The sequence below is a fragment of the Enhydra lutris genome, unplaced genomic scaffold (genome assembly GCF_002288905.1).
Source record: "Enhydra lutris kenyoni isolate GAN:26980312 unplaced genomic scaffold, ASM228890v2 scaffoldscaffold17, whole genome shotgun sequence".
NCBI lineage: Eukaryota > Metazoa > Chordata > Mammalia > Carnivora > Mustelidae > Enhydra > Enhydra lutris.
This window is the reverse complement of record NW_019154101.1, coordinates 1111815-1127081: the sequence shown is the minus strand read 5'-3', so window position 1 is coordinate 1127081 and position 15267 is coordinate 1111815. Positions and strand designations below refer to the sequence as shown.

At 37.4% G+C, this 15267-nt stretch overlaps 1 protein-coding gene across 1 annotated transcript in view; it reads right to left on the bottom strand.

Annotated features, from left to right (window-relative positions):
• Positions 1-4860: 4860 nt before the first annotated feature.
• The window catches only part of LOC111147886 (patched domain containing 4), a 171837-nt gene continuing 161430 nt past the window's right edge, over positions 4861-15267 (bottom strand). The window contains exon 3 of the mRNA XM_022504149.1: positions 4861-6494. Within this exon, the coding sequence (XP_022359857.1) occupies positions 4861-6494 (1634 nt within the window). The remainder of the gene's footprint in view (positions 6495-15267) is intronic.

The following is a 15267-nucleotide window of genomic DNA, read 5'->3' as shown; positions in this document are numbered from 1 at the left end:
GCCATTTAGTTTAGAAATCAAAGAAATTTACTGCTATTAAACCTACAGATAGTTCTTCCCATGGTTGACCTGATGCACAGAGGCTTTGTTGTTTCATTTGTGATTTTGCAGCTTTCACTTGGATAAATACATTTGCAGTCATGATTTTGGAGACAACACAGTAAGAAAAAAATTAGCTCATTTCCGCTATACAATGTATTGGCAGATCATTGCTTAAAAGTGTTGGTGTAAATGCCTGCATCGCAGTGATGATGCTGAATTTTATTTTCAGTTCAAGATGGGGAGATTCCAAGGGCATACCAATTCAGCTATAGACAGGTTTTGAGTCAAAGTCATAAAATTTGTCACAAAATTATTTTGTAACACACGAAAAGCAAGACATATTTTTTGTTCATTTTTCTTTTAACGGGAATAAGAGTGCTTCTAAATCTCTCTTGGGAAAAAAATGACAATTTTCAGGTTCACATTTGAAAGGATTATCAATACCATTGGCAAACACCAACAGAACAGGGATATCTCTCTAGGAAAAGGTTGAGCAAATCATTAAGTTCTCTAATTCACAGGAGACAAGATCCAAATTCCAGTCTCAAGGTATTATATTCTCTTGTTCACTGTGAGACCAGCAAACACAAGACATTAAAGTGTGGGTGATTACTGACTAACACAGAATCTGCTGTCATTTACCTGGAAGCCAGATTTAGCCTCTAGGATTTTCCAGAGGACATTCTAGAAGAGGTTGCTGTTCCAGAGGACATTGACACCCAGGGAAGGCAATTTTTAAATTGTTCCTCTTGGGATGGAACTTTCTGTGGACTTTAGGCCTTTGGGACCAAAACCTACAAGGCATTTATGAATAGTTGATATGAGAATTTTAATAAAAGTTGCAATAACCATGAAAATAGTGTTTTTTAAAAATCTGTGTACTATTAGTAACAGTGCATGCAGAGTGCCAGGCATTCATAACTATTTGGTTATAAAAATATGTGACTGTAATTATGGTATTTACAGTCAACTTATAAAAATACGTGTAATTCTGAATGGCAATAGTTAATCCCTAGCTCTAACCACAAGCCTGAAAGGATTAGAGGATTATTATGGGAAAGTGCATGGATAATTACAAAATGGACAAAGCTCTCACTGTCTCAAATTCAACATTCAAGAATGGCTATTCTAGCATCATAGGAGCTTCATTTGTCAAAATTCTTCTAACCTCACAAGGTAAAACTGAAATTCTGTGGAAATAAGTAGGGATCAAATGGGAAAGGAACATTTACATGACACAACCTTTGTGAAGAATAATTCTTTCATAGAATAGTCATGCACAACTGTCAGAGAGGTTCACTATCCCTGGAAGAATTCATGGGATGACATTTAAGCACACCTTTCATTAAAAAAAAGTTAGGCATGGTCTGGATTAACCAAATCTTTCCATAATTTAGGTGAATACCTCTTTGGAGCTTATTAACCATCATGGAGAGTGGAGTTCTTATGACACTTTCTACTTCAAATTTGTATTCCGATGGAAGGAAATAAATCCATATTGCAGTTTAAATTCAGAAAAGTTGGTTTTTTGTTTTTTGTTTTTTGTTTTTTACAAACTTCTAAAATCTCTCTCTTTAAGGGAAAAACACATTTCAACAAAATACAATATTCTACATAGATGAGATACTTCCCACAGGTTCTTTTCTTCTAGGAGATGATCAGTCATCTTCCAGCAGTAGGTAGGTTCTCAGTTTGAACACTATCAGTATTTCACAAAAGGACAAAATGATGGCAGTGAACTTGAAAAACTAGGGTGAGTTGCCCATAAGCTACACAAAAAAGCAGAGGTCAGGCATTACCTGCAAATCATGATCTCATATGTTAAGATGTATCTTGGCATTTAGTAATTGGGTTTTTGGAGATATCTGCTGCACAGTGAGGTTGGAAGGTTAGATGATGCTTAGTTAGATTCCTTTCAGGCTTAAATTACTTCCTAGGACTGAGCTGGGGCATTTTGGATGGTAAATTAACTCTTCCAGAACAAGAAATTCCATTTCAATGAATTATTGCTACAATTTACTAAAGAGTACCATGGAGTCCTGGAAAAGATAACATCCCTTCCAAAATTCCACCCCTCTAGTCACTCAGATAATGGGAAATTCACATTTATTTTTACTCACTTTGATCCTTGAAGTCAGAACCTAACAAAGAACCATTTTCCCTCATCTAAAAAGAGACTGTCTAGTTGGAGTTACGGTATTGGAACTGCTGTGGTGGTTTGGCAATCTATGCCACCATCCTCACATGTATTTGGCAACTGGCGTGCTTGATTCTTTCCTTATACATAAGCCTGCCACTCTTCTTTGCATGTGGAATTGTCTAAAGTAATAACGAAAAAAATGACCCAAATAAGCAAGCTTTTTAAAACTTGATAAATGAATGGAGAATGGCATACCTCAGAAAGAAATGGAGCAATAGTTGATGGAATGTCTCAGCTGATTACCGCCATCTTTTGAAAGCAATATAAAACAAATCTTCACAAATGGTAAGTAAACTACGAGAGAAGAATCCTCCTCCCTCCCCACAAAACCCAACTCTTCAGAAATTTCTACGTCAGATATGAGATCATGGTCTGCAGGTCTACCAGTGTCAAATACCATTTCATTCTAGCAGAGCCCTTCAGGAGGCAAAAGGCTAGGGTTATCTAATGTATGAACAATATGATAATATTATATTAACAAATAATGAATAAACAATAACTATATGTTTATCACAATTGTATTCCGTACTTGATCAACTGATACTCAGTCTACATGAATACAACTGAAAAGACAAGAATCATTTCTAATAGAAACTCAGTAACCTCAAGGTAGGACAAAACAAACTTTATTTGATAAAATAAAATTTGGTTAAATGGTTTTTATTTTAGAGATCGTTCTTTCCCTTAATATCCTGGTGAACTCCTTATTTGGAAAAGTACACTTGTCTTGTTGTTTTGTCACTTCATTAATCTATCAACGTCATTTCCAAAAACTCAAGCAGAATGGAATGGTTTGTATCTCCTTTCTGAACTTAACTGAGTCCAGGAGTTTTTGTTCGTTTGTTTTTTATTTTTGTTTGTTTTGTTTTCTTTTCCCCACATTTTAATATTTCAAATTCAATTAAAATATACAACCAAAGTTGGCGGGAAACAGTAGCTCTCTTCCAGGTAAAAGAGCTTACTAAAAGACTTTAGAATCACTGGACATTTGTTCAGTCCTACCTGAAAATTAACTTATTTTACTGCTTGGTGTGGGAAAAGGCATTTTCTAGTAATTTTCTGTGACAGGAAGCACAGCATTAATCCAAGTAAGCACCCAACAGACTAAGTCTATCTGCTGGGGAACGGTTTTAAACGTTCATTCAATGAAAACATTTACCTCAGTACTTTTTCTGAGAGAGAACTCAGCAGCAGTTACAGTTCATATGCCACCTGTGGAGAGCCATGAACACCATAGGCGGTAAGCCAATAGAGGAGCACTTTCCAGGTAACAAGAACAGTGATATTGTAAGAAGCTACAAAACAATATTGCAGTAGTTATAGTGACCACTACTACAGTGATCATGGCCTGGGTCAATGTGCCAAATATTAATGCAAGGAGCACACTAGAATTTATAGGGTTAGAATATTTTCCTTATGCTAAGAACCAGTGGGTGGCACATGATGAGTGGTTATGATCCTTTTATTCTGTTTCGTACTACAAGTGCTCCCTAGTTAGAGCTCCTTTATCCTATGTTAAAGATCTATATTCCATGGCAGTATATTTTCATCATCTAAAATGAGAGCACTATAACTGGTATACCCCAACTCTCTCTCACACACACACGCACACTCAGACACACACGTGCACCCTTATACACACATGTATGGACAATATGTATAAAATGCTCATTTGCAGTGGGTAAGCTCTCTGAAAACAGCCAAATCAGCCTTTGCAAGTATAGAGAACCATTCAATGCCGATGAAAAGCCTTATCAATTGTTTAGCTCCAACATGAAATTTTAACCCTTGTCCATATAGTAATTGGTTTAAATGCCTTTCGTATTTTTTGCTAAGTCATCCAAAGCAAGAATCTCAGAGACTGGTGTGATATGTAGAATCTAATGGACTCACATCTTTATTTTGCCTTTCACACAGTTGGGTAATACTCTTGCTGCTGAAACACAAGTTAATTTTGGATTGCTACTGATGCATCTGTATTTGGCTAAGGCTGATTTGGCTTTCTAGAGAAAGCCTAGCCCATCGGCAAATGGACACCTTCTTCCACACAAACATCAATGTACACTAAAGAAAAATCTCAGTATATGTATATATGACGTATATACATATATATGTACACATAAAATGGATTGGGAAGTCCTTTGGTTTAGATGGGATTAAATATGTACTTCCCAAGTGCATAGGTTTCCTTTGACCAACCTGTTCAAAACAGAAATAAGAAAAGTGCCATGGCAATTTTGACATTTCCTGTCATTTCCCCTATGTAGAGGTTCCCTTTCCTTTTCTTTCTCTCTTTCTTAAGCATTTTATTTTTGAAAGTGTTTAGACCTTTTGGCTGTCTAATACTCCATTGATTCGTCCATTCCTTGGAAGAGCTCTAAGATCACATCCACAAACTTATCTTTAGTGGAGAACAAGGTTGCAAAGAACATTTCCCTCTTCTTTGATTCTCTCTTCCCCCCCGAGAAGCGGACACCTTGATGTGTCATGACAATTCACTCTTGATCTGACTTTCCTTGTTACCCCTGGCCAGCCCAAGCAGCTGAGGTCTGAGCTTTACTCTCCCTGCATCGTTGTGCAATACTGGAAAAGAAAAATAATCCATTTGTCTACCCCCTTCAGACTGTGGTGACATGATCAGGGTTCTCTTGAATTTCTATGCATTCAATTTCCTCTCTCTCCTTTCGTTTGGCACGTTTCTTTTTCTTGTGGTGCTTTTTGGAAGGGGGGAAAAAGGTTAGGAACACAGGTAAGATAACAAAACAGTGCAGAAGTGTGCAACCCCCAGTGAGCAGCAAGCATTTGAACAGTGTGAAGGTCAGGTTCGAAGGCACAAATAGGAGGGGGACCAACCCAATAAGAAAAGAAGTAACATTTTGCAAAATGGCTGTCCCATGCTCTTGTAGGGAGCTTTTTATACATTGTGTTCGGGTGTGCTCAGTTGCTAATACAAATGTGTAAAGCAGTGGTGCACAGTGGTCAATGGCAAAATTTAAAGTGTAGATAAGGCACAAGATAGAAATGCAATCCATGTCGACGTTCCATAATGTCATTAAGCCCAGAACGCCCAGCTCAATTGAGGTGACACTGAGAATCAGCCAGAAGTTTCCCAGAGGGTGGATCACTAGGAAAAAAGTCAGGATTAACACCAGGAGAACACCAAAGCCTGCAATCAGAACAGGCACCGTGACAGATAAGCCGTAATGATCCATGAACACGAAGGAGGGGTTGAACACAATGAATCGGATGCTCTTTGATAGGGACAAGGGCCTCAACTTTTCCAACACTTCTATGACTTCCTTCTGCTTGTCTCTGCTAGTCCTGGCCACCAGATACAAGCGGGAAGCAATAATGTTGTTTTCATCCCCTGCCTTGGAGAAGATGATATCGTTCCGAAAATGCTGGAATTCTGGCTTTTTTAAAAATGAGCTTTGTAGGACACTGATAAAGTCACTCTTGTTATTGGCACTGATGTTGCTAACTTTCAGGAACTGGTAATACTGCTCCACCCAGGACATGGCCGTGAACCCGCTACAGAGTCTCCGTATATCCTCTTGGACGCTGCTGTTCCAGTACTCCAGGGGCTCGTAGATGTAGAACCCTATCACTGGGCTGTAGTTGCTGAAATATTTCTGCTGAACCATGGCATAGGAAACGCTTGGGGAGTCACTGGCTAGCAGATGGATGATGTTGGCTCTGTCACTGATCTGCAAGCACCCCATGAAGGAGAAGGAGGCGTAGATGAGATAGAGGATGACGACAAATGGCTTCACGTAGATATTGGTAATCCATTCATTGTAATGCTCACGGAGGAAGTGCTGAATGAAATGGTGCTGGTAGGGGTTCGTCTCATGATGGGATGTCTGTTGATGCCCATCACTCATCACTGTCTGGAACCACACAGGTTTGCGGTCCAGGTATTCTGCAGAGGGGATCTTACAGCAAAAGATGCTGTGGTAGCGGTTTTGCTCGAGTTGGCCTGCGAAGACCAGACAGGAGCCAAAGAATGAGAAAATGTAGAAGTAGTTCAACAGAATGGAGACACACATGTTCTGACAGAAGACCTTCACAGCCTCTATGTTTGTGAATGGGCTGGCACCCATGCCAAAGGTAATGAAGTACAAGGAGCTGGTCATGGTGTAGGTGACCATCACATCGGAATAGGCATCTGCCACCCTGTCTTTGAAGGGCAAAGTCTCTCTTGTTCTCCGCCATCCAGACAGAAGCTCAAATACTCCTTTAGTTCCATGACCTAGTTTTTTTAAAAAAGAAAGAGAATAATTGTTTTATTATCTATTATCTATGCTAAGCAGTGCTTTATACTCCAAGCTGCAAAATGCTACGATCCTCCTATCAGGGTCTCAAAATTTGAGTTACACAATGGGATATATTTTGTCTGTGTGTCCACTTTAGCAAGGTCCAAATTAATTGGTATTCTGGGTAAAACCAAACCCATGTTGTCTGTCTTATTAATTCAACAAGTCATAAATACAATTGACATTATTATGTGATTTTTTTTTCTTCCCCTGCACACATGTTGTCTCCCTTAATGGGTCATACGTTGTGAATGGCAGGAGCTATTATTCACACAGCTTCAAATGCCCTTCCACACCAACCGAGTGCTTGATCAACTGAGGCATTGACCGATAGTCCCGAACCTCCATTTCAAGCTGACTTACATGCTGATGTAGGAAATCATAAGATGATTTTAAACACTTAAAAATCACTTTACATTTACTTTACGATGTTAATAATCTGCTTGATGGCCAAATGTCTTAGAATCCTGTTCCTGTAGATTTGGTTAATTAACATTAGATGCAAGTTGGAAAACTTTGCCAGGTCACGTAAAAGACAGGGCAAAACCTTCAGGGTGAGAGATCACAGCAAGCATTTCCTTTGGGCTCCTCACAGAGCTTTTATTCACACAGTATGGATGCTGACTAACATTTGCTTCATTAAAGTGGATGGGGAATGGTTCTTTTTAATCAACTTCTGCACACTCTTTAATAAGGGTAAATAAGCAAAAGCTTCATTCAACAAATATTACTTGAGCACCTGCTATGTACCAGAAACAGTTAGATACTGAATGTTCCTCCCACCCCAGGAACTTAACAGCTCTTAAGATACTACAGCTTGCTTCCTTATCAACAAAAGCAGAAAGCAGCTAGGAAAATAAAGGTATTAGGCCATACCTTTAATTTCCCTTTTTCCGCTTCTCTGATTTAGCTCTGTCAATTGCTGTTCACAATGTATCAATTAGTAACTTTCTGACTGAGTGAAAATCTTCATACATCACTCTTGCCCTTGTAGGCAAAGCAATACTACACACAAACATTTTCTATGAATGGATGCAAGCTGTGTTTGGGCTCTTCTCCAAGAGATCCATTAGACACAATGTAGCTTAAAGACACAAAATGACCTAGTTCAAGAAAACTTGGAAAATGGACTTTGTGCAGTACCTAGATATTGGAGGAATTCACTTAGCAATGCTTTAACAAACATATGATAATGGCTGGGGTCCTACAATAATCACTGATTTTGTGTTGTTGATAGAGTTGCTAATTGGTCTCTATACTTTTCCCTCTTCTCTGTTACTTTTTTTTTTGGGGGGGGGGGGGGGGGGGGGGGACTGCAACCGGCACAATTAAAAACTATTTCCCATCCTACCTTTTAAGTAGAGGTGGCTCATGTGACATATTTCTGGGAAGTGTAACTGATAGTCACTTAAAGATGCTTATTAGAAAACCAGAAGGAACTTTGCCCTAACTGGCATCACGGAGCCACCAATAAGAGCCTCAGTCTGCCATCTTCTCTAAGTCTCTTTAAAGAGAGCCAAATCTCCATTTGTCTAAGTCACTGTAAGTAAGGTTATTATATGCAGCTGACCTTATTCCTAACCAACTAAGTTTTGTAGGTGAGTTAATATTACAGAAACCTTTTTTTATGAAGATCTAAGAATTCTTGCTTTATAGTTAACTTGACTATAGTATTTACAGGCCTAAATATATATATAATGCTAATATTTTATTTTAAAGTTACATGGGTTCACCTATCTTGGGAATTTTTATTAATTATTAATTGTTACTGTATTGGAGTTCTTCTTATCCTAAATATAAAGCCTATTGAATTTCCAAAGTTCTCTTTTCTGAGTCCCCAGTCAGAAAAGGTAAGTTTATCCTAACAAGTAGAAAAGGTTAAGCAAATTGCATTTATGTATAAGGTAAGCTTTTTGGGTTTTTTTGTGATTTTTTGGAGGCAATGATCTATTATTCCTTGCATTTAATTACTAGCTCAGCATATATGGGCACTGAGTTAAGTCTAAAACTTTTTTAAAGTCTGATGATTCTTACACATCATTAATTCTTCATTTTTATCTTCTGCAGGACTCCTTGACCAAACAGAATACTTGTTCTTTCACACCCTTGGCAAAAACATAATATTAGGATATTTGCTGAAGTAATTAAAATAATTCTTTAATTAGAGCACTTCTCTTCTGAAATGAGGACTCTTGCTATCTTTGTAGTCATAAGGAGGGAAAAGGCTACATGGGGCTGCAGCTAAATTTGGCTTTCCTTTGCTAATGGTCACTTTTATGGAATAGTAGGTACACTATGTAGGCCAGATTGTTGCTTTATATAGTATAAAGGTCTGTATGTGTGGGAAGACGATGCTAAACCGTATTAGGTTAAATAACCACTCTAAGTGTGATAAAGACTGAACACATAATTTCCAAACTTTGGAGAAGGCATATTTTATCCCATTTATAGGTTTAGATATTTTACAGGCCATTCCTGCTGATACTCACTCCTTTGATTCTCCCCATAATCTAGCTATTTCCTAGAAGTTCAGATCTATTATCTGCACCCCGAATCCAGGGTGGTCTTTCCTCTCTCCGTGAACCTGCCCATGATCAGTATTATCTTCTTAGTTTTATTCATGCTATTTTTCTCTGCCTTACAATACTTTCTCCTCATTGCTGGTCACAAGGAAATTCTGTCCATCCGTCTGGTAAGCATCAGTTCAATTCTCTAATTTGCCTGGAAATCATCTCTGACAATTCCAGACATATTGATTTTTTTCCGTTCCTTAAGGTCTTACTGCACTAATTAATTACTCATTTTGGCATGCAACCATGTGCTGTTTTGCTCTGGAACAAATGGTTTTCTTAGGATATGTTCTATTTCTTTGGTTAGACTGCAAATTCTTCAAGGTCAGGGAATACATTTTATGTTACTCTTATACTCTGCAGAACATCTGGCAAAGGCTAGATGCCCAGAAGACACCCACTAACTTCTCGAATTCATTTAATTCTTGATTCTAGATGGGTTGAAAAAAATGTATCTTTTAACTACTCTTCCTAAAATGTATTGTGCATCTTTATGTCTCCAGTAGAGCTATATACTTTTAATTCAATTCAATCCAATATGTATTTTGATTTGTTAAAAACAAAGACCTATACTAGTCAACATATAAAACATAAAGGTAAGCAAGAAACACAATATTTTCCAACATCTGTCAGGCCAGAAGGCCATTTTTACTTGGGTAATTCTGAGACAGAGATTAAAGCTTCAAATACATATGAATTTTAGAAGCAGTCCCATAGGGTGTTCATAAGGGTTCCTTTCTTCTACTAACTAGATTCTAGTAGCACACTCCACAGTTGTGACTACCAAATATGTCTCCAGACATTGCCTAATGCTGACTGGGGATAAATTGCCCCCAGTTGAGAATTACTGGTAGTCAAAAGAAAAAAGCGTGCGCACACACACACACACACACACACACACAAATTTTAATTACCTTTTTCTGATTATAAAAACAGGACATATTTCCGTTAAAAATTTGGGAAAGATGGAAAAAATAATGGTGAAAAATTATTTCATAGTCCTACAACACAGATAATTGCTGTTAATAATTTCATGTATTTCTTCCAGTTTTGTATGTATGTATTAAACTTATCCATCCATCCATCCATCCATCCATTCATCCAGATTTGTAACTATTTAACTATTTCATGAAACAGAGCTCCTGTAAGGAGAAATTAGAATTTGGAATTTCTCTTGCTGCTGTTCAGTCGGCTCCCAACCACCATGGAGAACCTACTTTCAAACTTCTGTGGTATTTTCTTTCTTGGTTTCTTCCTTTTTACTTTGGCTTCCACTCTGAAGCTGATAACATTTTTTTTTTAAATATCTGCCCACTTGAAAGAAGCCCTAGTGCTCTACCATACCTTTTTGGAAGGGTTATATGCACTCTTTTTCCACCATTACTGAGGGTCCTATTCCAATTCAGACAAGGCACCTGAAATCAAGACATTGGTATTCACCCAAAAGAAAGTGATCTACCATCTCAGATGATGATGATGATAGAACACGTATGAGTGTGACTTGTCCTACTGAACAACGACCTGAACCAATTCCAATATATTTTCTCCTGGTACTTTAGTCCTGATTGTTCTTTGCTTCTGTCTCATTCCTACCAAAATCCTTAATCCTTACCTAAGGCATCAGTTTGTCTCATGAACCACTCTGTTCAAGTTGCTGACTGGTGAGAGACATATATGTCAGCAGTTAACTGACATTAAAGAATCATAGTGTTCTTTCCAAGTAAGAGATGAATGGTACACACTGTGAAAAGACACCTGGTTCTTTCTGAAGGATTAGGGAAAGCACTACAAGTTTCTGATAGGCAGGGGATGATGCGGTCTAGACTGATGGGATAACATGAATTAAGACAACAATTTACCTATAAATTAAGAGGAGGTAGTTGTGGCTTTCATATTTATCATTGATTTCTTTTTCTCTGAGTAGAGATTAGCTTGTTTGGTTTAGTAGGTTAAGGCATTGTTGGAAATATGCATTTAATATTCTAGAAGATGACTGCCAAACTTTGATCATGGTTTCCTTTCATTGTATTAGTATATATTTGCAAACTATATTAGAATGCCATAATAAGTGGTTCAACTGGGACATTATTGGATAAACTTTCTCTTGGCAAAGTTTCACGAAGGAATAGGGAGAGCATTCTTAGGAGTAAAAATGTTTTGGACAGAGTTGGAACTGGGAGAGAAATTCAAGGTGGGAAATGAGTTGAATTAGATTTGTGTGTGTATGTGTGTGTACTGAATGTTCCAAAAGGCTTCAGGGATATTGTTGGAGACCTCTTTCCAAATGAAAGCAAATGGAAGCATTGTTTAATAACAAACAAAACTTACGTGATATCTGGCTAATATACTCTATTTAACAATAATTTAACAAATTCTGTTATTTACAATGGATAAATATGAAAAAAATGAAGATTATATGGATTCTTCTTTTGGTTATGGCATTGCAGTTCAGCCAGAGGGAAAATCATGAATAGTTAAAATTTAAAAACATGTACTTTTGTTACCAAACAAAACTGACTTCAGTCCTAAATGAGCCGAATAATATTCAGAATTGGTTACAATTCCATTGAGCCTGAAGCAATCACTTTACAACAACTGAAGAGGACTTCTAAAGTAAGATAGATCTCTGACAACAGATTCCTTCCCACACTTAACAACATTTCTTTAAAGTTATGCATCCCAGTGTGAACTTCACACTCTGATTGCACCTATGGAGCTGTAGGAAAATTCTGGCGACATGGCTAGACCTGGAGTGACTTCCTTCAAAGCAATGCTGTTCATCTGTGAATTGAATATAAATTTTTCAGTTGCCATTTTAAGCCCAAAACCAATCTCTCCCAAACCCAGAATTCCAAAGAAAATAGTTGTAACAAGGATTAAATCCAATCAAACCTAATTGCAACTGATTCAATTAGTACTCCCTACTGGGCTTCTCTTGATATATTGCTCTAATAAGCACCATCTGTGGGCTTCTAATTCTTTCTAATCAGCTGAATTAGAATTCTCTTCATTTGCTTTGAGAAGATGTACTAATGGTCCTCCCTTTATACTTGAGTATGTCAAGCTTTCTGCAGGTCATGAGAGCTTGACATCTCCCCTTTCAGTGGCATAAGAAACAAAGGTAAAAAATAATAATGTTCCTCCTTATGACCTGCTCCAGAGAAATCTTTTTCCTTTCTCTGAGCATTTATTTCTGCTTTGATTAGCTATGCTTTCAATAATTGTGTTTTGGGAAATCATCCTTGAGCTCAGGTGGAAAAAAGTATTTTGATTTTCTATTGAGTTTTTAGGTTACATGACTTTTCCATACCAATCAAATGAATGAAGAATGAAAAAAAATAATAAAATCCAACCAACTGAACCAGTAAATCAGCTAATACCACTGCCACTACCAGAAACAACAAAATCCAGATATTGAATCAACATTTTGAGTTACCATTCACGTTTTCAGCATTATATGGGATCCTTATCCATTGTTCCTTCTGTTTAGTTGGCTGTTCCTACTTCTATTTTAAAGATACCACTCAAACATGATCTCATTTCTGATACCTTCCACTTGCTCTCTTCATCCCTAACTCAGCCGCTTAGAAGCTTCTCTGCGTTCCAGCACATATGGTAGCACTTGCTACTACACCCAACTAAAATTACCCATTGGTGTGCCTGTTTTTTATGTAAGTCTGAAAGGTCCTCAATGTCTAGGGTAGGCACTGTCATTTCCATTTTTGTATTTCAATTATTTGACACATATCGGTGCTCGGTAATTGTGCAATTGAATTGGTCACGATCTGTGTCTAGTCTTAAAGGTATTTTTAAATGTTCTTGTAATGATTATTACTAACAGCTTTATGGGATCTTCTATCCTATAAAGAGTAAAATTAGTGACAAATTAGGATTTCTGTAACACTGAGATCTGGAGAACGCTTTAAAATTGTCTGGTTCAATCACTGGGAAACATGTTTTAAATGGAAGTAATCTTACTTAGCAAACTTAAATTATGCATAGTTTTAGTTTCCTAATAAATATTGTTCAAAAGAAATCTTCAAAGTTGTAGCATGAATGCTTGATAATGCCTCAAAGGCAAAGTTTTCTGGGAGCATCCTTGAGTGTTTTGCCCCCCCCCCCTTTTTTAACCAGTGAAGATGAAATATAAACATCCTATAGACTGGAATTTTTCTCTGAGCAAAATGGCCTAAAGCCAGTGGAAACTCAATTAACCAGAAAGCTCAGGAATTGGATCATTTGAATAGTCATTAAATTAATCAACCAGAACTTCCTTTTTGATTCAACTTTTATTGGTTGATTAACTTTACTGGAGATCTTTCTAAAATTGCATTAGACTTGTATTTCCTTTCTGTGTCCTGTCCAGAAGGAAGAAAGGAAGAAAGAAAGGAAGAAAGAAAAGGCAAAATGTGTAGCAATTAAAAGGATGTACTCCAGAGTAATACATTTTGGTTTCAGTTCTGGCTTTATAACTTTGTGATGTGTGATGTGGCAAGAATGAATTATTTTAACCACTATATGCCTCACTTTCTTAGTCTAGAAAACAGGAATAAAAATGGCACCTATTTTAAGGGGTTAATGCATAGGTTAAATGAGATAATAATTACAATGAGCCTACAGTGGTGCCTGGCGTACAGGAAGCACTCAATGAATGAGCTATTACTATTTATTGAATAATATTCTTCAGAGTCATTATTACATTATGCACAGATAATCAGGAGTCAATATGGCATATTGGTTAGGTGTTGCATTCTGTGGGTTTATACTTCCTCGTCACCATCAACTGAGTGTATGACCTTGAGCAAAGGAACTCTATGGCTGGATTTGGCAATCTGTAAAACAGAGAATAACAATATTTGCTTCAAGGGATTGCTATGTTAAAGGAAAAACAGATACATGGATCCCTTAAAACAAATATCTGGCACACAGTGAGTGCTCCCACAAATGTTAGCTATTCTCGAATAGTACTATATAGTTGTAGAAGTGTGGGAGTTTGGATGAATGCTTACCAGGCCTAGGGAAAAGTGTTCTCTGATTATTATTTTGAAATTTGTCTTTTTTTTTTTTTTTTTTTTTTGGTCCTTGGAAGTTAATTGTGGAAAAATGCTGATTAATAAAGATTTTAGTTAACTGGATTCAGCTAATTGTGACATTCCTTATGTGAGTGTGCTTATTCAGAATAAGCTAATAGAGTTGCTCTCTTTTAGCAGGAGGGAAGTTGAAAGGAAGCTTTCCAGGTACTGTTTGTTTCTGTGACTCACAGAAGAAACCATAGTCCCTTCCAGGAGAACAAGGGAACTGCTAGGCAGACGACTAAGTTTCATCAGTCCAGAGGGACAAGGAGACCATTTCCACAAGGTCCTTGAAGTGACAGAACTGGTGTTATTTGAATGTATCCCTGATGAATACAGCCTTCAGTTGAGGAGGCCTGTTTCTCACCATATTTTCTAGGACTTTATTCACATTTAGTGGTCCACAGCTTAGCTCGGCTTTATCATAGCATACATTTATAAACAAGAGCTATATCTTTTCTGATACTTATCATAACATTTTCTTGTTAGGTGTTAATTCACAAAGGCATGGGAGAGAGGATAGTCGGTAGTATGGGTAGTAACCTGGCACAGTGGGCCCTGAGTATAGGTTCTTGTGTTCATGCCCAGGCTCAAACTTCAGCTCTATTCCTCCCTAACTGGATCCCTTCATGGATACTCCCTATGTTGTTTTCCTCACATGCAGAACAGTGAATGCAAGCACCTTCCTGGCAGTATTGCTGAGAATAATAAATGAGATAGACCGCATAAAATGTTTACCATCGTCCCTGGCACATATTAAACACTTGGTAAATGTTAGCCATTACTTTTTATGTATGAGTGCATGTTCATTTGAGGCTTAGGCTATGTGTTTGTAGTATACTACAGCACCTGGCTCTGTTTCATTCTTGAAATTATCAATAGAAATGGCAATGAATCATGACATGCCAGGCCACTAAACTCAGCTTCAGTGATCAAAAATTGTAGGAAACTCTTACTGACTTCTTGTGATAAATCATACTCCTTTCCATCATCATAATCCCTATGGACTTTGTCCTGCCCATTTCCATTAGGCAAAGATTCATCAAGAAACAAAAAAACCAAATGAA